We start from the raw sequence: 25,113 nt of genomic DNA, 5'->3' as shown, positions 1-25,113 counted from the left end.
GCCCCTGACCACAGAACCCTGCTGTGAGTGCGTGTGTGACACAGGCCCTGCACACGTGCACACAGGCATGGGCCCCTGCACCTACAGAGCCAGAGCCTCTGCCGCACACCCAGAGCGTGCCTGAGCCCCTGGCTGGCCCTGGGGAAGGTGGGAGGCTTCCTCCACATGACTCGTCTCTGGGGAGGATGCAACTGCACCTGGGTCAGCCCCCCAGGGCAAAGTGCCATCCTTCACACCCCAGAGCAGGGTCCACCCAGTGCCATGCTAGAGCTGGTCTCGAACAACCCCCCTGCCACCCGGTGCGTGTCTCCTGGCGCTGCCCATGGGCCCTGTGGGAGCATTGACACCACAGGAATCGGTGAACACTACACCACGGCTCTCCCATCAGAGCCAGTTGTTAAATGCCACACACAGGGGTCGGAATTGTCCTGGCACCATCACCTTCCCTCCTGTTTCCCCACTGGCATCCATCTTGGACGGGAGAAGAGTTGGGACTGCTCTGCCATCCCTTTTCTGGGTTCCCGCACGGTGGGGCTGTGGGCCCCAGCCTCCTGTGATGTGGGACTGTCGAGGTCAGGGATGGGGACAGGTCCTGAAAGAGGGCTGAGGTTCAAGCTGAGGAAGAACGTCCAGCTGAGTTCACCAAGACCTCCGTGGGGGTCATTCCTTCTTGAGGCAAAGGTATATCAAACGTGGCCTGGAGGGCTGGGCATGTGCCAGTCTGGGTACCTGTGAACGTGTGCCTGTACACAAGTGCATTGCACAGATGACTGTTGTCTATACGTATGTGTGCACTTGTATACTTGTGTTTGCATGTGCGTGGCTCTGAGAGGGGCGTTGCACACAGATGTAAGGAAATAGGGTCACTTCCCCAGGAATCCCGGCTGCCCCCTCTTCCTGCCCCCACCCCTCGCTCCGGGAGGACCCAGCTCAATAAAGAGGCCAGGAGACCTGTTCGCCCCTGCTGTTCCATCCCACACCTGCCCACTCTGCTTCCCAGGCCTGTTCGAGAAAGAGGGGACCAAAAGCATCAGGGGTCTTCAGCCCCCAAACTGCACAGGAGCAGGTACTGGTGCGAAGGAAGGAGGGAGGGTGTTAGGAGGCTTCAGCCCCGTCCCCAGAGGCATGGGGGTACAGGAGGGTGCGCTCCTGCCCACTGAGCCCCTTCTAGGCACAGGCCCCCTCAGAGGCAGCTGATCCAAGAGGAGCACTGGCCCAGGGCCTGGCCAGGGGCCACAGGGCTGTCGGAGTCTCAGGTGCCCGCGTGTAGCTGTGCGTGTGTTTCATGGTGTTTGAGGGCCTTGCTGCACATGGCGCCACCTCGAACAGACACCTGGGCTTCCCTCCGCCCTCAGCCAGGCTGTGCAGAGGACACGGGAGTGCTGCAATAAGAGGGAGTCGCAGCCTGGAGGGTGGGCACCAGCCCCTGGCGTAGCTGAACCGGTGGGGGTGAGGGGAGCATGGCCATGATCCTGAGTGAACATCCTCTTTAGGCCGTGGGGGGAGCTGGGAGGGGGCACTGCTGGGAGATCTGGAACCGCGGGGGCTGGAGGCTGGCAGGGCCACTGGGTCTGGAGGTGGATGGGACCGGGGTGTGATGGGGAGGCAGTAGGTCAGCGGAGGCTGAGGGAGGGCCACTGGGACTCGGCGCCTGGGGAACTGTGGGCTGATGGGGACTGGAGTGGCTGCGGAGTGAAGGCCAGGCCGATGGGGGCTCAGCCCCTGGTGGGCCCCTGGCACACTGGAAGCAGGACTCCAGCAAGCGGGGTGCTGCAGGGTGGGAGCAGGCACCGGAGGTGAGGCTGCTCTGCTTTCTGGCTGCCCCTATAGAGGCAGCTCACCCGATGGACTCCCTGTTGCTCTCAGGGCCTGGGGTGGGGTCCCCACAGGCTAGGGGATGAGCATGTCTTGCCCAGGGCCCTGCTTTCCTGCAGGGTGGGGGAGGGCAGGAGGGACTGGCTTTGTTCCAGGCCACAGAGACCTGGGGCCAGGTCTTGGGGCAGCCGGGGCATGTGCTCAGCAAGGGGGCCCAGCGTCTGTCCTTGTAGGCTCTGGCCTCCGGCTGCAGAGGCCCCTCCCTGTATCCATCCTAGGGCAGGGTCAGGACTTGGGCTGAGAGTGGTACTCCTGGAGGGGCTCTGGTGCCACTGTCCATCCCCCCACTCCACCCCATCAGCCCTTGCCCCGTTTGTCCTTGCCCAAGGTTGAGCTCCTGCTGGTGGCCTGCAGGCCTTACCCCCCGCCCCTATGACCAACATGAGCTGGAGTTTCCTGACGCGGCTGCTGGAAGAGATCCACCACCACTCCACGTTCGTGGGCAAGGTGTGGCTCACGGTGCTGGTGGTCTTCCGCATCGTGCTCACCGCCGTGGGCGGCGAGTCCATCTACTCCGATGAGCAGACCAAGTTCACGTGCAACACGCGGCAGCCAGGCTGCGACAACGTCTGCTACGACGCCTTCGCACCCCTGTCCCACGTGCGCTTCTGGGTCTTCCAGATTGTGGTCATCTCCACGCCCTCCGTCATGTACCTGGGCTACGCTGTGCACCGCCTGGCCCGCGCCTCCCAGGATGAGCGCCGTCGCGCCTCTCGCCGCCGCCCCGGCCGCCGCGCGCCCCGCGCTCCCCTGCCGTTGCCCCCACCGCCCCACCCGGGCTGGCCCGAGCCCGCCGACCTGGGCGAGGAGGAACCCATGCTGGGTCTGGGTGAAGAGGACGAAGACCCGGGAGTGGCCGAGGGCCTGGGTGAAGATGACGAGGCTGAGGACACGGGGGCGGCCAAGGGCGCAGGAGGGGACACAAAGGTGGCTGGGGTCCCGGGTCCCGCCGGGCAGCATGACGGGCGGCGGCGCATCCAGCGCGAGGGCCTGATGCGCGTGTACGTCGCCCAGCTGGTGGCGCGGGCCGCCTTCGAGGTGGCCTTCCTGGTGGGCCAGTACCTTCTGTATGGTTTCGAGGTGCGGCCCTTCTTCGCGTGTAGCCGCCAGCCCTGTCCCCACGTGGTTGACTGCTTCGTGTCACGGCCCACCGAGAAGACGGTCTTCCTGCTGGTCATGTACGTGGTCAGCTGCCTCTGTCTGCTGCTCAACCTCTGTGAGATGGCGCACCTGGGCCTCGGCAGCGCGCAGGACGCTGTGCGCGGCCGCCGCCCACTGCCCACCTCCCCCGGCCCCATGCCCCGGCCGCCTCCGTGCGCTCTGCCCGCTGCACCTTCAGGCCTGGCCTGCCCGCCTGACTATAGCCTGGTGGTTCGCACAGCTGAGCGTGCACGCGCCCAGGACCAGGACCTGGCCAGCCTGGCCCTGCAGGCGCTGCAGGACCGGCGGGCACTCGGGGACCTTGACAGTCCACCTGGCCCGGGCCTCCCAGCGAACGCCCGGGGGCCCCCGAAGGCTGGCGCCCCTGCGTCGGGGTCTGGCAGTGCCACGTCAGGGGGCACTGTGGGGGGCCAGGGTCGGCAGGGGATCAAACCCAGGATGGGCTCAGAGAAAGGCAGCGGGAGCAGCAGCAGGGAGGGAAAGACCACCGTGTGGATCTGAGGCCTCGCCTTGGCTGCTCTGCGTCTTCCCTCCTCCCCAGGCCAGAGGCAGGGGGCTCTGGGGGAAGTCTAGGGGCTGGACACCACCTAAGGCACCGAGCGCAACCTGCCCTCCTCTTCCTCAGCTGGCTGCTCGCCCCCTCCGGAGGGGGTACAGGGCACCAACCTTCTCTGCATCACCACCCCTCCCTGCCTGAGCCCTGTCTTCCTCCAGGGTAGGGTGGGGAGCCTGGGAACCAAGAAGGGTCCCCATCTCTGACCCATAAGCCCTGATGGGGGATAGGACTGTGGCTGGAGCACTGCCCCCCTCCCAGAGCCACCCAGCTGGCCCCCTCAGGACAAGGGGGTCCTCCAGGCAGGAGCTCTACCCATCCTGCCCTGCTTCCCTGCAGAAGCCCGTGCGTGACTGCCGAGGGGTGCCTGGCCTGGGTGTTGGGTTTTGTGCATATCCCCACTCCCTGCCTAGCAAATGGGGTTCCTTTCCTAGCACCCACTCTCTTCTAGTCCATGTTCTGGTTCTTGCAGAGCGAGAGGCAATGCCAGGTCTTCCTGATGCAGAAGGAAAACCAGTGAGCACAGTGGGGGAAAGCTGCGCCCAGTGCTGGTCGGCACCACTTCACGCCCCCCCCTCCCCCCCCCCGGGGTCCCAAGTGTGAGCTGCCTCGAGTGCAGCTGGGACTGCGCCCTGCTTCCTGTTTCCGCCCAGACAGGTCTGGGGCTAAGGCCTTGCGTGGGCTGGGTGGATGGGACCATGCCCTCTCCAGCTCTGTGCTGGCCTGGCATGGCCACTTCCTTGGGCACATACTTGAAATTCCAAAAAGACACTGGCCTCCCTTGCCACTCAGACCAACAGGGTGGTGGTCAGGGGCTATGACTTTGGCCACGCTGAGGGAAGGGACTCTGAAGCTCCTGCCATAGCCTCTTCCCTCCAGCCCCCTCTCCAACTCAGACACAGCCTCCAAACAAAGGGAGTGAAATAAAACTAACTTTTGTTTACAGCCCCATGTGTGTGTGTGCTTGTATGCATGTGGGGTGTGGTGTGTGCTCGTGTCTGAGAACACACATATGCCTGTGTGTACGTGTCCACCACTGGCCTCTGGGGACACATGGCTCAACTCTAGGATGACTGGGAGAGGAAGCCACTCTTCAGGGACCATCCAGGGAGCAAGGCCCAGGCTGAGCCCCTGCAACCCTCTGGAACACTCAGGTGCCACTCTGTGCCAGGCAACAGGCTTGGCCCAGAGGAGAGGGATGCGGCTGGAGGAGAACAAAGAACAGCCAGGCGTGCATGCTTAGAGCCCAAGGTGGTAGTGCAGAGGACAGAGGGGCGGTCCTATCTCTGGCCCTGGCATTATCCAGATGCTGGCCAAAGCCTGCAGTGGCAGCTTTCATGGAGAGCAAAGGTGAGCACAGTGGGGAAAACAGCTGCTGCCAGCAAGGAGCCACCTTGGTCTAGACTTCAGTGACCCCTTTTGACTCTCAGTCTCCCTCCAGCCCGCGGCAGACCCTGAGAGGTCCTCTCAGACTGCAGACCCTCTCTGGGGGTCCCAGGGCCAATCTCCAAGCCCACATGAACCCCAACCTAGCCTGCCTCTGGTCAGATGCCAAATGCAGACTGAGTCTCCTTCCCTTGTGGGGTCTGACTGGCTGGTCCGAGGTGCCAAGTGAGCCTTGGCCCCAGGTAAGCCCCACCCCCACGAAGCCCCAGATGTCAGTGCTGGAAGCAGAGCCTCAGAGGGAAAGTGAATCCAGGTCCAGAGCAGGGATTCACCATTTTCCTCCCCGAGGGAGGAAAGTCTAAGGATCTGGCAGCCCTGGCAGAGTTGGGGGCTGTCACACAGTCGTCGCAAGGAAGACGGGGTCTCTGTGGTGGGGAACATGCCATCCAGCCACGTCTGGCTCCTGTCAGTGCGACTGGAGGCAGTGAGCAGCAGAGCTGGGGAAGGACGCCTGCAAGGCACCGCTGTGGGTGAACACCGTGCCGTGGCCCCCCTCCACGGCCTCCCTGCGGACAGCATCCTGCAGCCAGTGGAGGCCCCGCAGGACCTCAGGAGCTCAGGGGGATGCATGGGCATTCCAGGTGGGGAATGGTGGGGGGCTTCAGGGTTCAGAACCACCCTAGTGACAGGAGAAGGTTGGTGAGGAAGGCAGGTGTCCACTTCCAGCATGGAAGTGGGTGGTTTGATCCTGTTCGATCCTGAAGGTCAGTGCTCCCACATCTCAAGGCTGTGAGGCACCCTTGATGGTGACAGGGTCCCATAAGGGGTGGAAGGTGGGACATGAACACTCAGCATCTGCCTGAAAAGAAGCCTTACGTCAGCAGACAGGGAGCCCCTGGGCAGGTTTGTGTTTGGGAAGAACATTCTTGATTTCACTGTGACAGAGTCCAGGGAAGCCTCCTCCCACCCAGAGAGAGGGAGCTTTAGGTCATGCTCAAGGGGCCAGGACCTCATTCTCTGGGCCCTTTCCAAGTAAAGTAACATCAGGATCTCACCCTAATGAGTTGATTCCCTGGTGTAGCTGCAGCCTGGACTGCCTGGTGGGGCCAGGGCTGGCTTAAAGATCTCCTCACTCACTGAGGTGGGGGTCCATGCTGGGGTCCCTTGATGTGGTTTGGACCTCCTTAGAGCAAAGTGGCCCAGCAAAGGCCAGCTGACGCTTATCACCATCCCTGAAGGCACGTCACTTCACATCACTGCAGTCATAGGCCTGCAGGACCTGTCTCAGTGGGCCAGTGTCACTTCGTAAGGGCACGTGGCATAGTTCCTGCAGGCCCCCTAGCCAGGTGTGAAGCTCGGCACAGCCCCCCACCACGCGTGAGCTCGGGGCCTGTGCAGACGCTGCCCCCTTCTTTTGCCACAGTTCTGGAATCAGTCCACAATCCCCCCTAGGCCGTGTAGCCTGTCCAGTGCCCAGCATCTCAGTCCTCCCACTCCTAACTGGTTCAAAGATGCAGTTTGAGGCTTTTGGGTTCCAGGAGGAGGACTCTGCCCAGGGGCTGCTAGGGAAGTCCGTGCTGCACGTCTGCGACACGGAAGTCGGGCGGGGTCAGCTTGTGGGTCTCTGTGTGCAGTGGGTTGGTCCACCGCCAGTCTAGATGTTGGGGTAGAGGTGTGTTTTTAGATGAAATTAACATCGACCATCTGGGGACTCTGATAAAGCAGACCCTTCTCCCTAGTGTGGGTGGCCCTTATCCAATCTTTGCTCCCTTAAGGGCAAAGACAGGTTCCCAAAGAAGTGATTCAGCCTCCAGACTGCCAGCGAGGATCACGTTCGTGTGTCAGTTTGACTGGGTCCTGGGGTGCCCAGAACAAGCATGATCCCGGGTGTGTCTATGAGGGTGAGTCTGGATCTGCACGCAGGGTAAAGCAGATGGGCCTCAGTGAGGGTGGGCCTCGTCCAGTCAGGTGAAGGCCCGGGAGGAACAAAAAGGCAGAGTCAGAGAGGACTCCTGCCCGACGGCTTGAGCTAGCACACTGGTGGCCTGTCTTCAGACTCAGGTCCAGGCTGGGTCCACACCACGGGCTCTCCCGAGTCTCTAGCTTGCAGACGGCAGATGTGGGGACTCCTTGGCCTCCCCGGTTGAGTGAGCCAATTACTTATCTTCCTCTTCCTCTATGTACCCTGAATTGGTTCTGTTTCTCTGGAAAACCTCAACTAACACGCAGCCCATCAGCCAAAGGTTATCAAGAGCATACCAGCTGTGAGGAAAGCTGCAGATGGAGGCGCTACTCTGGAGAGCATCTCAGTCAGCTCGGTCTGTGTAATGCCACAGACTGGGTGCTCAGATGGCGACATTTCTTCCTCCCAGTACTGAAAACTGGAAGCCCGAGGCCACGGTGTCAGTGCCTGAGCCCTCTCCTCCCCGGGGCCTCACGTGGCCTTCCCTCGGTGCGTCTGCGCTCATTTCCTCTTCTTCCAAGGACGCTAGTCTGTTGGATTAAGGCGCACCCCAGGGACCTCACTTTACCTTCACCACCTCTTTAAAGGTCCCATCTCCAAACACAGCACCATTCTGAGGTCCTGGGAATTAGGGTTCCAAAATGTGAAGTTGGGGGGATGCAGCGCAACCTGCATTAGAAGGTGGACATCATACTAAAAGCTCAGTAACCACAGAAGTGACCCTAAGGCATAGGCCTCCTGTCTCAGGAACTTAGGGGCCTGGGTGCACCACTGCGGTCCTGTGTGTTTTGCGAGCTTCTGATGGGGGTGACTTAGGATTTAGTCATGTCCTCCCAATTGAGGTCACTAGCCATCTCAGTGTCATGCCCCAATTTCTTCATATTCTGGACAGTCATAACCATGATTTCATGGGTTCACTCCAGTATTTTAACAGGATGTCCATCTCCTATCTGCTGCTGCTGCTGCTGCTGCTAAGTAGCTTCAGTCGTGTCCAACTCTGTGCGACCCCATAGACAGCAGCCCATGAGGCTCCCCCGTCCCTGGGATTTTCCAGGCAAGAACACTGGAGTGGAGTGCCATTGCCTTCTCCGATCTCCTATCCAGGACATAGTACTTAAGATTCTCGGAGGTAGAGAATTTCCTTCTCCAATGCATGAAAGTGAAAAGTGAAAGTGAGTCGCTGAGTCGGACACGACTCAGCGACGCCATGGACTGCAGCCTACCAGGCTCCTCCATCCATGGGATTTTCCAGGCAAAATTACTAGAGGGGGGTGCCATTATTTTCTCCGATCTCCTATCCAGGACATAGTATTTAAGATTCGCGGAGGTGGAGCCCAACCGCTAACCTTGGCACTTAACGCTCACATAACTACTTAGAAAACAGTGCCTCTCGGTGCCCAGGCAGCCGTGAGGGTGGAGAGCTGAGCAACCACTGCTCCTCGTCCCTCATCTCCTCTGCTCTGGAGCAGGCCAGTGTGTGAGGCCTGTTATGCCAACCCTGCTTCACTGCCTACTGGGGTCCTCAGGCTGTGTGGGCCCACCCAGGTCTGCACAGGGGCAGGGACAGGCCAGGGAGGTGGCTGGAGCAGGATCAGACAGAATGTCCTTGTCTCATTCTCATCCGTTTCCATGGCTGGAGCCAACTCACCGGCTGTCCAGGGAGCTCGTGGAGGGCTGCAGGGAAGGGGGTAACCAGAATGGGGGCAGCTTCCTTCTTCTGACTTTGGGAAGGGAGGAGGCCATGAGCAGAGAATAACAGGAAACAACCCCTGGCTGGCACCAGCTGGGAAACAGGGTCTGGGACCCCCAGGGCTGCTTATTTTTTAGCTCTTAGATCCCCACCCCTCGGGACAGCTCCAGGGCCTGTTGCCTCAGAGGAAGGAGGCTGTGCGTGGGGTCCAGCAGTAACCTAAGCTCCCAGCTGGACTCAGGCCAGTGAGTGGGGTTCTCTGAGGGCACCCTGAGGCTTGGTTCCGAGACCCTCCACCCAGACCTGTAGGCATGAGAAGCCGCAGAGAGAGGACCAGAGGAGGAGCAGCCAGGCGGTGCCTACGTGCAGGTGTCCCTGCTGTCAGACTGGCCAGGCTGGTGCAGAGACCTGGGAAGGCTTCCTGGAGGGGGCCTGAAGCAGTGCTGGTTGGGAGACTCTAGAATGGTGGGAGGTGCTGCCCGCTCTGTTCGCAGAGGCAGCCACCAGCTGAGTGTGGCCCATGCAGTAAGGAGCGAAGTTTCATTTGACTTCATTTGAGTTAAACTGCATTGAAGCAGTCCTCAGTGGCAGCAGCAGCTCTGCTCAACCAAGTGGGCTGAGCCTGGCACTGGACTGGGAAGGTCAGGTCAGGCTCCAGGGGGCTCGGGGTCAGTCTGCTGGCCCTTGGTGTGGGTTGTGCTGGTGAGAGGCATGTTCTCTGCTGGCGAGGGATGGGGTGACGTGAGGCTGGAGGAATGCACCCCCACCCCATGTTGTCCTCGAGTGGTTTCCTCCCTGCCCTCAACAGGGCTGGCAGGGAGGTGCTAGGCCACCCTTGGAACACAGGCCCAACAGGGCACGACCTTTTCCATGCAAGGCCAGTGAAACCACATTCCAGACCGGACTGGTCACAACCAGGAAGCTAGCTGGGAGGGGATCAAGGGCCTGGGAAACCCAAGGGAGCTCCTTTTTGTTAATGAGTTAATTTTTGAAAAGCCCCTAAGGATGGGGGCTGGTTGTCAGGAGAACCAACCTTGTGATTAGAGGGTTAGCACTTTCAGCCCCACACCAACGTCTGGGGAGGTGTGAGGGGGTGGAAGTGAATCAATAGCCAATGGCTGATAATTTAATCACTCATCTCTCTGTAATGAAGCCTCCATAAAACCCCAAGAGGACTGGGTTTACAGAGCTTCTCGGTTGGAGAACACACTGAGATTTAGGGAGAGTGGGTTGTGCTCAGGGCAGAGAAGTTCCATACCCCTTCCCACATACCTCGTCCTTTGCATCTCTTCCATCTGGCTGGTCCTGAGGTATATCCTTTCGTAATAAATCAGTAATCTGGTAAGAAAATAGTTTCTTTGAGTTCTGTGAGCCACTCTGGCAAAATAATTGAACTCAAGGAGGGGGCTTTTTGGAACTTCTGATCTGTAGCTGGCTGATCAGAAGCAAAGGTGCAACTTGGACTTTGACTGGCATCTGAAGGCAAGGGGTGGGAAAATGTGCAGGCACAGTCTAATGGGATCTGATGCTATCTCCAGGTAGATGGATTAAAAATTGAATTAAAGTGTAAAACACCTGGCTGGTATCAGAAAATTGCGTCATGTGGGGAACTCTCCCCCCCACCAACATTTAGTGATCAGAAGTGTCAGAAGTGAAGGACAGTGCCAGAGTATAAGATACACAGGAGTGTGAGTTCTACACAATAACTAAAGGACCTGAAAGTAGAGTTGCACACCTGTGTTCATGGTGTGTGCAAGAGTGTGTGTCTTAGTCGCTCAGTTGTGTCCGAGTCTTTGAGACCCCATGGACCTTAGCCTGGAGGTGATGGAATTCCAGTTGAGCTATTTCTAATCCTCAAAGATGATGCTGTGAAAGTGCTGTACTCAATATGCCAGCAAATTTGGAAAACTCAGCAGTGGCCACAGGACTGGAAAAGGTCAGTTTTCATTCCAATCCCAAAGAAAGGCAATGCCAAAGAATGCTCAAACTACCACACAATTGCACTCATCTCTCACGCTAGTAAAGTAATGCTCAGAATTCTCCAAGCCAGGCTTCAGCAATATGTGAACTATGAACTTCCAGATGTTCAAGCTGGATTTAGAAAAGGCAGAGGAACCAGAGATCAAATTGCCAACATCTGCTGGATCATGGAAAAAGCAAGAGAGTTCCAGAAAAACATCTATTTCTGCTTTATTGACTATACCAAAGCCTTTCACTGTGTGGATCATAATGAACTGTGGAAAATTCTGAAAGAGATGGGAATACCAGATCACCTGACCTGCCTCTTGAGACACCTATATGCAGGTCAGGAAGCAACAGTTAGAACTGGACATGGAACAACAGACTGGTTCAAATAGGAAAAGGAGCATGTCAAGGCTGTATCTTGTCACCCTGCTTATTTAACTTATATGCAGAGTACATCATGAGAAACGCTGGACTGGAAAAAACACGAGCTGGAATCAAGATTGTCGGGAGAAATATCAATAACCTCAGATATGCAGATGACACCACCCTTATGGCAGAAAGTGAAGAGGAACTAGAAAGCCTCTTGATGAAAGTGAAAGAGGAGAGTGAAAAAGTTGGCTTAAAGCTCAACATTCAGAAAACGAAGATCATGGCATCTGGTCCCATTGCTTCATGGGAAATAGATGGAGAAACAGTGGAAACAGTGTCAGACTTTATATTTTTGGGCTCCAAAATCACTGCAGATGGTGATTGCAGCCATGAAATTAAAAGATGCTTACTCCTTGGAAGAAAAGTTATGACCAACCTAGATAGCATATTCAAAAGCAGAGACATTACTTTGCCAACAAAGGTCCATCTAGTCAAGGCTATGGTTTTTCCAGTGGTTACGTATGGACGTGAGAGTTGGACTGTGAAGAAAGCTGAGTGCCGAAGAATTGATGCTTTTGAACTGTGGTGTTGGAGAAGACTCCTGAGAGTCCCTTGGACTGCAAGGAGATCCAACCAGTCCATTCTAAAGGAGATCAGCCCTGGGTGTTCTTTGGAAGGAATGATGCTAAAGCTGAAACTCCAGTACTTTGGCCACCTCATGCATAGAGCTGAATCATTGGAAAAGACTCTGATGCTTGGAGGGATTGGAGGCAGGAGGAAAAGGGGACGACAGAGGATGAAATGGCTGGATGGCATCACCAACTCGATGGACGTGAGTTTGAATGAACTCCGGGAGTGGGTGATGGACAGGGAGGCCTGGCGTGCTGCAATTCATGGGGTCGCAAAGAGTGGGACACGACTGAGTGACTGAACTGGAACTGGAACTGGACCTTAGCCTGCCAGGCTTCTCTGTCCATGAAATTCTTCAGGCAAGAATACTGGAGAGAGTTTGCCATTCCCTTTTCTAAGGAATGTTCCCGACCCAGGTCTCCCGCATCGCAGGCAGATTCTTTACTGTCTGAGCAACCTAAGAGGTCCCTGTGTTGGAAGCAACATAAATGTTCCATCAGTGAGTGAATGGATAATCCAGATGTAGTGTGTGTGTGTGTGTGTGTATACACACACATACACATATATACAATGGACTATCAATCAGCCTTTACAAAGGCTGACACATGCTACATCATGGAGGATCCTGGTAGACATGAGCGTGTCACAAAAGATAAATACTGCATGACTCCACTTCCATGAGTTTCCCAGGGCTGTCAGGGCCATAGGGACAGACTGGACTGGCATTCCCAGGGTCTGGGGAGGGAGATAGGGATGTTCATCTGAGAGGGCGGAGTTTTGGTCTGGGAAGATGAGAAAGTTGTGGGGATGGCTACAGAACGGTGTGAACAGGCGCAATGGCTCAGAAATGTGCACCCCAAAATGGTAAAGATGGTAAAGTTCACGTCATGCGCGTCTCAACACAATAAAGCAAGCGGAAACATCTCTGGGAACTGAGGAGCCGGCCGACTTGCAGGAGCAGAAGTCAGCCCAAGATGGGTGTGTGGGCGAGGCCTCGCCCCGGCGCACGCTCCGCCCACCTTCACCCTGGCCTCTCTGGCGGGGGCCGCTCGCCCGCCACCAGGGGCCGCTGTGGCCCCAGCCCGCGTACGCTCGCGCACACCCCGCCCCGCGCACGCCCCGCCCGTCAGCAGCCAGGGGCCGCTGTGGCGCCCGCGCGCACCGCTTCCCGGCGCCCCAACTCGCCTCGCGCGTCCGGCCGCCCGCCCGAGCTGCTGCGGGGGCCGCCTCACTCCTCCCCAAGATGGCGGCCGCGGCACTGCTCAGGGGTGCGGCTCCAGGGTGGGGCGGCCCGGCCTGGAGCTGGCGGCTGCGCGCGGCTCCGAGGCGCCACCTGGCTCACAGCGGCTGCTGTCAGGGCGCTGACTCCGCTAGCGGCGCAACATGGGCCTGCTTTCTGCTGGGCGAGCGTGCCCTAGTGCGCGTGCGCGGGCCGGACTCGGCGCCCTTTCTCCTAGGTCTGCTGACCAATGAGCTGCCGCTTCCGGGTCCTGCGGTTGGCGAGGCGTCAACTTCGGCCCGAGCGGGCTACGCCCACTTTCTCAATGTGCAGGGACGCACTCTCTATGACGTCATTCTCTACGGGTGAGCGCGTTTTGCAGGACTGGCTGTGGGGGTCGGGGTATCACCCAGGGAAAGGGCACCCGGGAGCGGGCCTGAGAGGACTTGGGGGGTGGGCTGCTATGGTGGGCTCCCAGGGATAGAGGCAGACACTGGGGAGGGACGGACAGAAGGCAGAACTAACGACATCCAGAGGCGGGGTACCTAGGGGAAGACTACCACTAGCCTGGGACGGACATCCAGGAAAGGACATGCACGACAGGGAATCCAGGGGAAGGGACATCTGGGAATCTGTGCACAGGGTGGGCCGAGGTGAGCCCCCAAGAGAGGGCACCTGAGGATGGAAGGAGCGCCCAGGGTAGGGCACTAGGAGACCCGCACAGTGGGCAGAGCTGAGCACCTGGGGGAAGGCAGCCATAGGTGGGCTGGAGCCAGCTCCGAGGGGTGGGCCGCCAGTGACTCGCCTGGGAGCACTTACACCTGGCCTCTGCCCATGCTCAGACCCACTGCACGGAGAAGGAGCCACGCTGCAGGGAGCAACGTCTGTGCCGCTGGCTTGTACCACTACCTCCTGAGTTCTCGTGTACACGCATTTCTCTCCAAAATCTCTCCGTATTCAGTGATATTAGCGTTTGGTGTCCTGTAGAGCTTTCCGTGTTCCCTTGCTTAGCTTTCTCAGACTTGGTTTCTCTAGAACTTCTTACGCAGTTCCAGGCTGTTGCCCTGCCTGAGGCCGCCCGGAAAACTCGTGGCCCTCTTCTGTTGTGGGTTTGTCTGCCTCTTCCTAAGTGTACTTCCTGTGAGTACATTCTTTAGTGGCTTGTTGAGAGGTAGGATACTTCAGCGACCTTTGACTTCTACCCCATAACTTGTGTGTGCGAGTCAGGCAGTCAGTCGTGTGGGACTCTTTGTGACCCCATGGACTCCTGTCCATAGGATTCTCAAGGCCAAGAATACTGGAGTGGATTGCCATTTCCTCCTCCATCCCCGATAACTTGGCTGGTCCTAAAACTCCACTGAAAATTGTCCCAGAAAACGTTGACACCACAGCCTGCCTTGCAGCTGCTGGCATTGTTGTCAAGAAGCCTAGTGGTGTTTGATTTCTGAGCCTTTGTGTGTGACTGGGTTTTCTCTGGGTTCTCTTAGGGGCTCATCTTCATCCTGATGTCTTGAAGTATCATGATGATGTGTTGTATTGGGGGTCTGCTGTCATGTCACGTTGCTAGGCACTTGGTGGGCTCTGTGACTCTGTAACAGGGATCAGTAAATTAGGACCCTTGGGCAGGTCCAGCTGTCTGTTTTTGTAAATAAAGTTTGACTGCAGGGCTACGTCCATCTGTTTATTTCCTCTGTGGCCACTTTTGCTTTCCAATGGTAAAAGTATAATTAATGTGGTAGAGAGTGTGCGGCCTCATACCTAAATTATTTTCAATCTGGTCTTTTACAGAAAACGTGTGGGTCCTGCTCTGTGTCCCCTCTTTCAGAAATACCATTGTCATTATCTGTTTTATGTAATTATTATCTTCCCAGTAGTTGCTTAACCTCTTTTAAAAACTACATCCTTTGATTATCTTAAGCCCTCCATGTCTGTAACATTCAGCAGCCCCTATAATGGTCTTTTCAGTTTTTAATTTATCAGTGTTGTAATGATGTTTTGGTCCTCAAATTTTCTTCCTTGAGTGTCCAGTCTGCTTTTATATCTTTCTGCCTTTTCATTCTTCCTATAATGAAGTTATATCCTGATAAATCACTCTACAGTGTAAAAAATATATATTTTTCTGTTTCTAGTTTTTTTTTTTTTTAATCTTTCAATCTTTTCCTCCGGTTTGGCGTGTTTTTGCTTAGCTGCTGGGCCATCGGTTCTTGTCAGCAGGCATGTACATGGTAGTTCTTTCTAGGCATTGTGTGTGCTGTGATCTGTACTGTAGAGGAGTTTGTTTTTCTCTCTGTTCACTCCTGAGAGCGGGGTGTTGGCGTGCCACTTGCTATCTGTGTGCTGAGGGAATCGGAGTGCACTGTCATGATGTCCCCTGACCCTGGTTGCTCTTCTGAGATTCCAGCTCAAAGTCCTTTGTGGGGAGTGCAACCCCAGCGGGTGGGGTGAGGTCCTCATTCCATCAGAGAGGACAGCCTGAACTAGTGGCCCCACTTCTGAGCAGTTGGAGGAGGGGAGACGTGAGAACACTCCCTCGGATGGCTGCTCTAGGGCCTGGGGGCTGGGTGAACCATGCCCAGATTCCTCTCTCCCAGCTCTGCGCTGGGGCATGGGGTGCTGAGCCTTCTGGGCTCCCGTCCTACCCTGATGTTTCTATTGGGATATATTTCTGGTGACGCCTGCTGTTCATGAGATGTGCTCCTTCCGCTCCTGGTTGCTGTTGACTGTTTACCTACATCTGATCTCACTGAGATCTGCTCTCGGAGGGAAGGGGACACGCTGCCAACTGGGTGTCCCGCCTGGAAGCCTGCGGCCTTCCTGCTTGCTTCATGGGTACTCTTTGCCTGACGTTTTCTCTGTATCCTGTCTCCAGAATTGTTCTTTTTCTTCCTTTTCGGCTGTGCTGTGCGGATTGTGGGATCTCAGTTCCATGACCAGGGACTGAACCTGGGCCACAGCAGTGCAAGTGCAGAATCCTAACCGCTTAGGCCACCAGGGGACTCCCTGGAATTTTTCCCTGAAACTGTCAGGCTTCTAGTTTCCCATCCTTGAGTTGTTCCTTCCTCAGTGCTCCCTGATCTTGTTTCCCGAATGTAGCACCCTCTCTCAGACAAAACTCGAGTGTTTGGTTTTTAAAGTAGACTCTTTAAGGGAGTATTCTGGTGGCCTAGTGGTTGGGATTCCAGGCTTTCACTGCCATGGCCTGGCTTCAGTCCCTGGTTGGTGAATTGAGATACTGCAAGCCACGTGGTGCAGCCAAAAATAAAAAAGGAAAGACTTTTTAGAGCAGTTTTAGGTTAATAGGAAAATTGAGAAGGCAGAGATCTCTCACATGCTCTCTGCTCCCGCACATGCATAGCCTGCCCCGTATCCGCCTCCTCCTCCAGAGCAGTACGTTAGTTATAGCTGATGAGCCTACACTGACGTCAGAATTACCCGAAGTCCTCCGTTCACGTTAAGCTTCACTCTTGCTGCTGTGCTTTCTGTGAAATTGGATGAGTATTTTACAACGTGTATGTACCACTGTAATATCATACAGACTGGCTTTATTGGCCCTAAATATCCTTTGCCACCTCGTGACTCCTCACCACCACTGAAAGGGTATTTTTGGATCTGAGACTGTCTCCATAGTTTCCCTTTTTCTAGAGTGTCACGTAGTTGGGATCACAGACTCTGCAGCCTTTTCAGGATGACTGCTTTCACTTAGTAATATACATTTACGTTTCCTCCCTGTCTTTGCAGGGCTTCATAGCTCATTTCTCTTAGTGTTGATTAACACTCTATTGTTTGCATGTACCGGTTCATATATCCATTCATCGACTGAAGGACTTGCTGTTGCTTCCATATTGTTGTGATTATGAGTAAAGGTGCTATAAACATCTGTGCGCAGGTTTTCTGTGTAGAGGTTAGTTTTCAACTTCTTTCGGTAAATAACCAGGAAGTGTGACTGTTAGACTGTAAGGTAAGAGTATGTGTAGTTTTATAAGAAACCACCAAAGTGTCTTCCAAAGTGTCATTCTGCATTCCCACCAACGAGAAGTAATCACTTCCTGTTTCTCCATAGCCTCACTGGCCTTCGGTGGTGTCAGTATTCTGGATTGTGATCATCCTGATAGGTGTGCAGTGGAGCTTGCTTTAATTTCCTTTTCCCTGATGACAAATGACATGTAACATCATTGCATATGCTGTTTGCCACCTGTACATTTTCTTTGGGGAGATGTCCAGATCTTTGGCCTAGTTTTAATCAGACTGTCTCCTAATTGTTGAGTTTTCAGTGGTTCTGTATGTTCTGAGTGACAGTCCTTTGTCCGATGTGACTTTTCAAACCTTTTCTCCCAGTCGTGGCTTGACTCATCGGCTCAGCTGGGGCTTTGTGTTTTGAAGTCTCTCCTCATCCTGACCACGTGTTTGTTGAGTACTGGCTGTTAGAGGAGTCCTGCAGGTTTTGCGAGCTGGGCTGCTTGGCTTTTGGGGAGCCCAGGCGTGCCTCTGGGGGCCACCCCGGCGGGCGGGCTGCTGAGGTCCGCTGCTGGCTCGTCTCCCTGCACGCCTTTCCCCGGTGCTGGTCTCAGCAGGATCGTGCTGAGCCTGGGCGCAGCTGGTTTCTGGGCAGTGTTCTCCGTGTGTGCCTGGCAGAGGGAGGGTGGGACGCGGGGCTGGCGCACCTCTTAACCCGGGTCCGCCCGCCAGGCTGGCTGGTGAGGCTGCAGGTGCCCTCAGCCTCCTCTTCCTGCCGCTGTGGTTTTTCCCCCGGGCTGGGCTGCTGGGCTGGGCAAGGAAAACTGTGGGATGTGAGGTACATCTCAGATAGACACGAGGGACTTTGGGGGGGGGTGATCTATGCAGTGTTTGGGAAGTACTTACACTAAAGAAGTTATTCAAAAATGATTTTTTTTTCTGAAGTGCAAATTTGATTGGGCATCATGTATTTTATCTGGCCGTCCTACTCAAGGCCACTGTGCTGCCCCAGGGGTATCTGTGGTTGTCACTCAGGTGTGGCTGCTCCTGGCATTGAGGAGGCCGAGCCCAGGGATGCTCTCAGTGTCCAGCAGTGCCCAAGATGGCCCCACAGAGAAGGTTCCAGCTCAAATTTGTGCTGTGCTGGCTGAGCAGAGGCTCACCGTGTGTCACCACTTCCCCTGCTGACCTGTCCCCCATTATTTAGCTGCAGCAGGGGCAGCAGACAGTCTGATTTGGGGTGGTGGGGTGCAGGAGTGCTTTGCAGCCTTGCTGGCCCTGAGGGGCTGAATGGCACAAGGCCATTTGCACAGGTAGCTCAGAAAAAAAGTGCCTGAGCCCAGAACCTGTCCGTCCTCCACCCTGCTTCTCTTGAACCCTGTGGAACACTGGCCCCATGAGTGAGATGGGGCATCAGCCTGGGGCTTGACTGCCCTGGCGCCCTGGTGGCCCCTGAACCAGCCCTTCCCAGGCCCCTCCCCGTGCTGGGCCTTTGCCCTCCTTGGGCGTGGTGTTACCTGCATCTCTGTCTCCTCTCTCTGGGGTTTACTTTGCCCCTGTGGCCTCACATTCTGTCCACCCATGCTCATTTCTTCCTCTTGCCAGTGCTTCATATTGCTTCTGTTTGCTTCCTTTATCAGAGACTTAAAAAACAGAAATATACCTACACATGGGTGAAAAACCTAGTAAAGGCTTTTCATGAAAACTGACTGCCCTCTCCCTTCTCACTGGCATGGATCCATCTTCTCCAGAGGCAGCTCCTTTTTAAACTTTTTATTTTGAAATGATTATAGATTTACAGGAAGCCACGCAGAAATGGGCAGGGAGGTCTCACATACCCTTCACCCTGCTCCCCCAGGGGCAACATCTCGCCTCCAATAGTCCAGGGTCCCATTCGAGGGGAGGGGGCGTGGGCCAGCCACAGGGCGCACTCCGGTTCCTCCAGGCTGCCACGTGCTCACTTGCATGCAGCTCTGATTTGATCACACATGTAGACCTGTGTATCTTCGATGAAGCCAGAGCTCTTCCATTACCATCAGGCTCGCTTCTGCCCTCCGTGGGCACACTCCCCTTCTCAGCCCCTCAGCCAGCCCCCTGCTCACTCTCCATGTCTTTATGACCCTGTCATTTCAGGACTGTTAGACTAACAGAGTCTTTTGTCTCACTCACCTCGATGCCCGTTGGATTCATCAATGCTGCTGCTGCTGCTAAGTCGCTTCAGTCGTGTCCGACTCTGTGCGACCCCATAGACGGCCTCCTCCTTTCCCTTGCTTAGTAGGTATTCCCTTGACGGACTGGACCATGGTTTGTTTAACCATTCACCCACCCACTGAAGGATATCTTGGCTTCATTTCTTGACTGTTAAGAATAAAACTGCTCCTAATGTTTATGCCCAGGTTTTATGTCAACACCTAGGGTGTTTTCCAGGATAAGGACCCAGGAGTGCAGTGACTAGACTGTGTGGTTGCTGCATGTCTAGTCTTATGAAGAACTGCAAACTGTTTTCTGGAGTGTCTGTTCCATCTGCATTCCCACCAGCAAGGTCGGATGGTCCATCTTTTCTGCATCCTCGTTGCCTTGAATGTTTTTATTTTAGCCATTCGGATAGTCGTGCCTTGGTATCTTGTGGTTTTAACTTGTCTTTGTGTCGTGATAAGTGACTTTGAACTTCTTTCCATGTGGTTATCTGAGGCAGCACCTTTGAACCCTTCTCTTTTTTTCTGGCAGTTTAATTCTGTCTGAAAATGATCGTTTTCCCAGCCCGCAGCTGATCTCTCTCTGACCTTCTTTGAGGACTGTTTGGAGGGTGAGGCTGACTGGCTGCTCTTTTCCCACTTTCTTCACATGCTTCTTCCTGTACTTCCGTGACCCTTGGCTGATAGTTATGTGTATGCATCTGGCAGAGTTTGTGCTGTAGGGTGAAGCCACAGAAATCAGGGCACCAAGCAAGCTGCTTTAAAAAAAAAATAAAAAAAAAAACAACTTGTTTTAGGAATTCTCTGGTGGCACAGTGGATAAGAAATCTGCCTGCTAGTGCAGGGGACATGGGTTTGATCCCAGGTCCAGGAAGATTCCACATGCCATGAAGCAACTAAGCCTGTGCGCCGCGACGACTGAAGCCCACATACCTGGAGCTTGTGCTCCACGAGAGAGGCCATCGCACCGCCAGGGAGAGTGGCCCCGCCCGCCGCAGCTGGAGAAGGCGCTCGCCGCAGCTGGAGAAGGCGCTCGCCGCAGCTGGAGAAGGCCCACGCACAGCAACAAGGACCCAGCACAGCCAAGAATAACTAGAGGAGTTTTAATTCTGCTTGTCGGAGACAATACTTCGTTTGGTCGCTTATACCGTTCTGGCTGTGTGGGTGTGTGTTGCGGCACACAGGGTCTTTGCTTCCGGTGCTTGGGCTCTTTGTCACAGAGCGTGGGCCTCTCTCTCGTTGAGGCCTGCAGGCTCGGTAGTTGTGGTGCTCTTAGTTCCCCAACAGGGATCGAAGTGGAGCCCCCTGCATTTGAGGGCAGATTCTTAACCACTGGACCACCAGGCAAATCCCTCCCCCACCGCCACCCCAAGCAAGCTTCTGTAGCTCTTTCCTTGGTGGGCAATTGACTTCTCCAGGGTAGCACTTAACCCTTTCTTGCCTGGGGAGAGGGTCCGAGGCACAGCTGATGGGTCCCAGCTGATGGCCTTTCTTTCTGATACATGCTCCTGAAGGTTTTACCGGCTTCCCTGTCTCAGCTGCCATGCAGCTGTGGGTCCTTGCTCAAGCCACATCTGTAATCAGGACTCCAGCCATGTACTCCTCTGGGTCCTTAGACGTCTCCACTTTAGGGCCCCTCCATCGCATCTGATTGTGTGCTGGCCTCTCTGTGCTCATCTGTCCGTAAGGGCCCCACCATCCATTCATCAATGACACCAGAATCTGGGGTATTCCACGGGATGTGGGCTGCCTGGAGTGGGAGTTAGGATGGCTCTGGGACCCTGACCAGGTTGCAGGGCTTCCCTAGCGGAGGTAGGAAGTGGGCATGGGCTGAGTGTGGCCTCACCATGCATCTCACCTGCGTCGGCTGTCTGCCGCCCTCCCAGCTCTTCCTGCCTGCCAGCACCACCCCACCCCGAAATCCACTGGCTTCTTGGTGCTTCTCAGGGCTGGAGGTGGCAAATTCTGACTTTCGAGTGGCCGTCTGTGACGTCTCACCTCACCTCGACCGCCGGACGCCACTGTGGTCCCGAGGCCCTGCTTTGCACCTGTCTGGCCAAGGCCTGTCCTGCCACGGCCGGACTGTTTCCTGTGGCTCCCTCCCTGGGTGTGGGGGGTGCTTTCATTCCCAGGTGGTCCAGGGGAACTGGTGCACTGGGGCGGCACAGCCACCATGGCCGGGACCCGACTGCAAGCCCTTCGCTTGATGAGCCCTGCCACCCCCTCGTCTCCCCGCAGGCTCCCTGAGCGCTCCGGTGAACAGCCCACCTTCCTCCTGGAGTGCGACAGCTCCGTGGTCGATGCGCTGCAGAGGCACCTGTTGCTGCACAAGATCCGGCGGAAGGTTACGGTGGAGCCGTGCCCCGAGCTGCGCGTGTGGGCCGTGCTGCCGTGCGCCCCGGGGGAGGCCGGCGGGGCGGTGCCGCCGCGGAAGAAGGCTGAGTGTGCCGACATCCTCACCCGTGATCCCCGGACTGCCTGCATGGGCTGGCGGCTCCTCTCCCAGGATGAGGGTTCGGCCTTGGTGCCCGGGGGCCGTCTTGGGGACCTCCAGGATTATCACCGGCACCGGTACCAGCAAGGTATGGACTTGGGGTTGGACCTGGGGAGAGGTTAGGTTTGGGGGGCTGATGCTGGTCGGGGAGGAGGGGCAGGGTGGGACGTGAGGCGACAGGAGGGGTGTGACCCGGAGCCCTGGGAAAACTGCATGGTGAGTCCAGGCCTTGGGAGGAGTCAGGGCATAGAGCAGAGTTCTGGGTTCACGGGTAGAGTCTTCTCTAGAGGGCAGTATTGAGGCCCAGACAAGCAGCTCACCCGGAGACCAGAGCAGGGGCTGGGACCTGGAGGACGCGGAGGGACCCGGAAGACTGGGGGTCAGATGCTGGGACTCCTACAGGCCAGTACCGCTGGCCACCTTGGGTTGAGCCCCCAGCTCTGGAGGACACCTCAGACCTCAGCAAGCCTCTTGCCACCTCTGCAGGTGTTCCCGAGGGTGTCCACGACCTGCCCCCAGGAGTGGCGCTGCCCCTGGAGTCCAACCTGGCCTTCATGAACGGCATCAGCTTCACCAAGGGCTGCTACATCGGCCAGGAGCTGACAGCTCGCACCCACCACATGGGTGTTATCCGGAAGCGCCTCTTCCCAGTACAGTTCTCAGGTGCCGTTCCTGGCGGCGGCATTGCCCCCGGCGCCTCTGTGCTCACCGAGTCAGGGCAGGCAGCCGGCAAGTACAGGGCAGGGCTGGGGGACGTGGGTCTGGCCCTGCTGCGGTCTGAGAAAATTAAGGGTCCTCTCCACATCAGAACCTCTGAGAGTGGCCTTGTGGCCCTTACAGCGTCTGTGCCAGACTGGTGGCCCACAGCCACCAAGTAGCCTCGGATGCCCCTGCGCTCCTGTACGGGGCCTCATCGACTGCACCCTGTAGCCAGCCCCCACTTCCTTGGGTGGCCCAGTTGAGAGAACACACCCTTGGGGGTCCCCAAGCATTTGTGGGCCTCCCAAAGCTACTGGCATGGCAGGGGGTGCTCCTGCATGCAGCCCGGCTGTTCCCAGCCTGTCATGCTTCCTGGGGACCGGCCTGTGCTCAGGGTGGCTGTCCCTTCCTGGAAGCTTTATGGCTGGAGCATCAGGACCCCTCCTGAGGACTGAGGGTGGGGGGAAGGGAACCCTGCGCCTGCCTCTCTCCTGGGCAATGCTGCAGCTTCCGCCAGACCCTGGATCATGTTCTGAACCATACTGACCTGGAGCTGGTTCATCCGTCAGCCAAGGAGAGAATGTTCCAGGATGCCTCTGGGCTGCCCACACCCGTCTGAGCCTGCTTGGGCAGGCTTGGGAAGGGAGCGTCTCAGTGTCTGGGGTGGCTAAAGGGGCACGTGGACTCTGGGAACTGTCTTACCATGTTGACCGGGGGCATGTCTGAAGGTGGGAATCTTGTGGGGCCAGGTGGAACGGCAGTGTCTGTGAGTACAGGCACAGGCATTGCTCACACCCACCCGAGTCCTCCCAAGCACACCTCTGTGCTCAGTGGCGCCAGCTGGGGGAGCCCCAGTACTGTTTTATACCACATCTCCGCAGCTTTGGCCCCACGGTGGCACGGGCAGCCCCTTCCTCCCCTCCATAGCCCTCCTGAGCTCAGGGTAGGGAGTGGCTGCCTTGGGACGGCCTGCCCAGGGTGCAGAGAAGAGCTTTTGCTTGCTGTACTTGCTGCTGTTTTCTGACGTAGTCATGTCTTCATAATAAGAGGGTGACTTACTTCCCCGTTTTGAACCACTGACTTTGATTTTCCCGCTGCAATGTGAGTCTCGTGGTTACTGGGTGTCCCACCTGATGCCCCAGAGTGGCTATTAAAGTGCGACCCACAACCAGCCCATGTGGAACTCTGGCTTCTTTCTTTCTTACCTGTGTGTATTTATTTTAAATGTTTATTGGAGTGTTGTTGATTTACAGCGTCATGTCAATTTCTACTGTACAGCAAGGTGAATCGGTTCTTCATATGCATATATCCAGCTCTTTTTCAGACTGTCTTTTCCATATAGGTCATTATGTAGTATTGAGTAGAGTTCCCTGTGCTCTACAGTAGAGCCTTATTAATTGTCTCTGTTATATATACTGGCATGTATATCTCAATCCCAATTTCCCAATTTCTCCCTACCCCCTTCCCCCACCGCCTGGTAAGCACAGGTGTGTTTTCTACATCTGTGACTCTTCCTGTTTTGTAAATGAGTTCATTTGTACCATTTTTTTTTTTTTTTTAGATTTCACGTATAATCAATGTCATATATGGTATCTGTCCTTCTTTGTCTGACTTACTTCACTCAGTATGACCGTCTCTGGGTCCATCCGTTGCTGCAAACGGCATTGTTTCGTTCTTGTTTCTGGCTGAGTGGTGTTCCATTGTATGTACGTACAACATCTTTATCCATTCTTCTGCTGATGGGCGTTTTGGTCGCTTCCATGTCCTGGCAATTATGAAATAGTGGTGCAGTGGACACTGAGGTACATGTATCATTTCGAATGATGGTTTTCTCTGGGTATATGCCCAGGAGTGGGATTTCAGGATCATATGGTAGTATTCCTGTATTTCTTCTTCTTCTTTTGCCGTAGCTAGGACTTCCAAAACTATGTTGAATGAGAGTGGCGTGAGTGGGCATCCTTGTCTTGTTCCTGAAATTCGAGAAAAGGCTTTCAGCCTTTCACCACTGAGTATATTATTAGCTGTAGGTGACAGAGACATAAGGGGTTTGGCCAGTCCCAGGAGGCAAGGCTCCCCCCAGGCAGGGAGCCAGCCAGGCAGTGCTGGCCCTTTCCCATCCCCCTAGACCGAGAGCAGGTGGTCACACTGGGTGGGCAGCACCGTCCTGAGGTTCAGTCTCCTGAAGCGAGCAAGCTTAAGAAGGCAGAACATGCTGTGGACCAGAATGGGCTGGTCCTCGTGACATATGAACGACACAGGTAGCATACGCTGTCACCCCGTGTGCTCAGGGTGCTGCCAGTATCCGTGCTGTGAATCAGAAGCACTGAGGGCTTTTCACCATCAGTGAACACCCAGAGCTGGGAACCAAGCGTCTTCTCTGGGCCAGTGGTATTTGTGGAACATCAGTCTCTTGGCCTGAGCATGCACTGCTGTGCCGACATGTCACCTGTTGTTGGAGTTATAAATTAAATGAGAAAGGAGATGGGCCATGGTGTTTTAAGTGCGGGCAGCTTCCGAGTAAAATGCTGCCTTGGAGATCATGTGACCTGTAAATGTCTTCAGGGTTCTGCAGGCAACTGAGACCTTAAATTTTTTGGTTCAGATCCAAAGAAGTACATGCTTGGTATTCTACCTCAGTATTTTTAAAAGGAGGCTGCCATACAACAGAAGTGCTTCCTTTCTTGAAAACACCAAGTCAGTTTCCACAGAAGCACTGGAGCTTACAGGAAGCTGTGACTTCGGAACTCTTAACACCAGTATTTGATGCATATGCCCAGAGGGGATCAGTTGGTGTTTAATCTTCACGTGTGTTTCCAGTTTCATAAAGAGTGGTCACTGTGAGAGCTGGGATAGATACTCGGGAAGGTCTTTGCTGGTTTTCCTGTCTGCTTTAAGTTTATTCTGTAAAGAGTATGACGTTCTGAAAATTAGCTGTCATCGTTAAAAAAGAAAAAAGTAGT

General features: G+C 55.6%; 2 protein-coding genes across 2 annotated transcripts; both read left to right on the top strand.

Annotated features, from left to right (window-relative positions):
- Positions 1-2,247: 2,247 nt before the first annotated feature.
- On the top strand, positions 2,248-3,537 carry GJC2 (gap junction protein gamma 2). The gene has a single exon (XM_068981478.1). The coding sequence runs from the start codon at positions 2,248-2,250 to the stop codon at positions 3,535-3,537; it is 1,290 nt and encodes a 429-aa protein (XP_068837579.1).
- Positions 3,538-12,835: 9,298 nt separating this feature from the next.
- Positions 12,836-23,251, top strand: IBA57 (iron-sulfur cluster assembly factor IBA57). Its single transcript, XM_068980828.1, has 3 exons — positions 12,836-13,176; positions 21,199-21,542; positions 21,941-23,251. Exons 1-3 carry the CDS (start codon positions 12,836-12,838, stop codon positions 22,330-22,332), a joined length of 1,077 nt encoding a protein of 358 aa, XP_068836929.1. The 3' UTR covers positions 22,333-23,251.
- The last annotated feature ends 1,862 nt before the right edge of the window (positions 23,252-25,113 follow it).

This window comes from Capricornis sumatraensis, chromosome 9 (assembly GCF_032405125.1).
Source record: "Capricornis sumatraensis isolate serow.1 chromosome 9, serow.2, whole genome shotgun sequence".
NCBI classification, from domain to species: Eukaryota; Metazoa; Chordata; class Mammalia; order Artiodactyla; family Bovidae; genus Capricornis; species Capricornis sumatraensis.
Note: the sequence above shows the minus strand (reverse complement) of the source record. Positions and strands in the feature narration are given on the sequence as shown.

What these genes read in the sequence shown, in the direction of transcription:
- GJC2 (XM_068981478.1), top strand. Translation starts at nt 2,248, where the DNA reads ATGACCAACATGAGCTGGAGTTTCCTGACGCGGCTGCTGGAAGAGATC.
- IBA57 (XM_068980828.1), top strand. Translation starts at nt 12,836, where the DNA reads ATGGCGGCCGCGGCACTGCTCAGGGGTGCGGCTCCAGGGTGGGGCGGC. An exon ending in TATGACGTCATTCTCTACGG is followed by an intron (nt 13,177 to 21,198) that starts GTGAGCGCGTTT and finishes GTCTCCCCGCAG; the next exon opens with GCTCCCTGAGCGCTCCGGTG. An exon ending in CCGGCACCGGTACCAGCAAG is followed by an intron (nt 21,543 to 21,940) that starts GTATGGACTTGG and finishes CCACCTCTGCAG; the next exon opens with GTGTTCCCGAGGGTGTCCAC.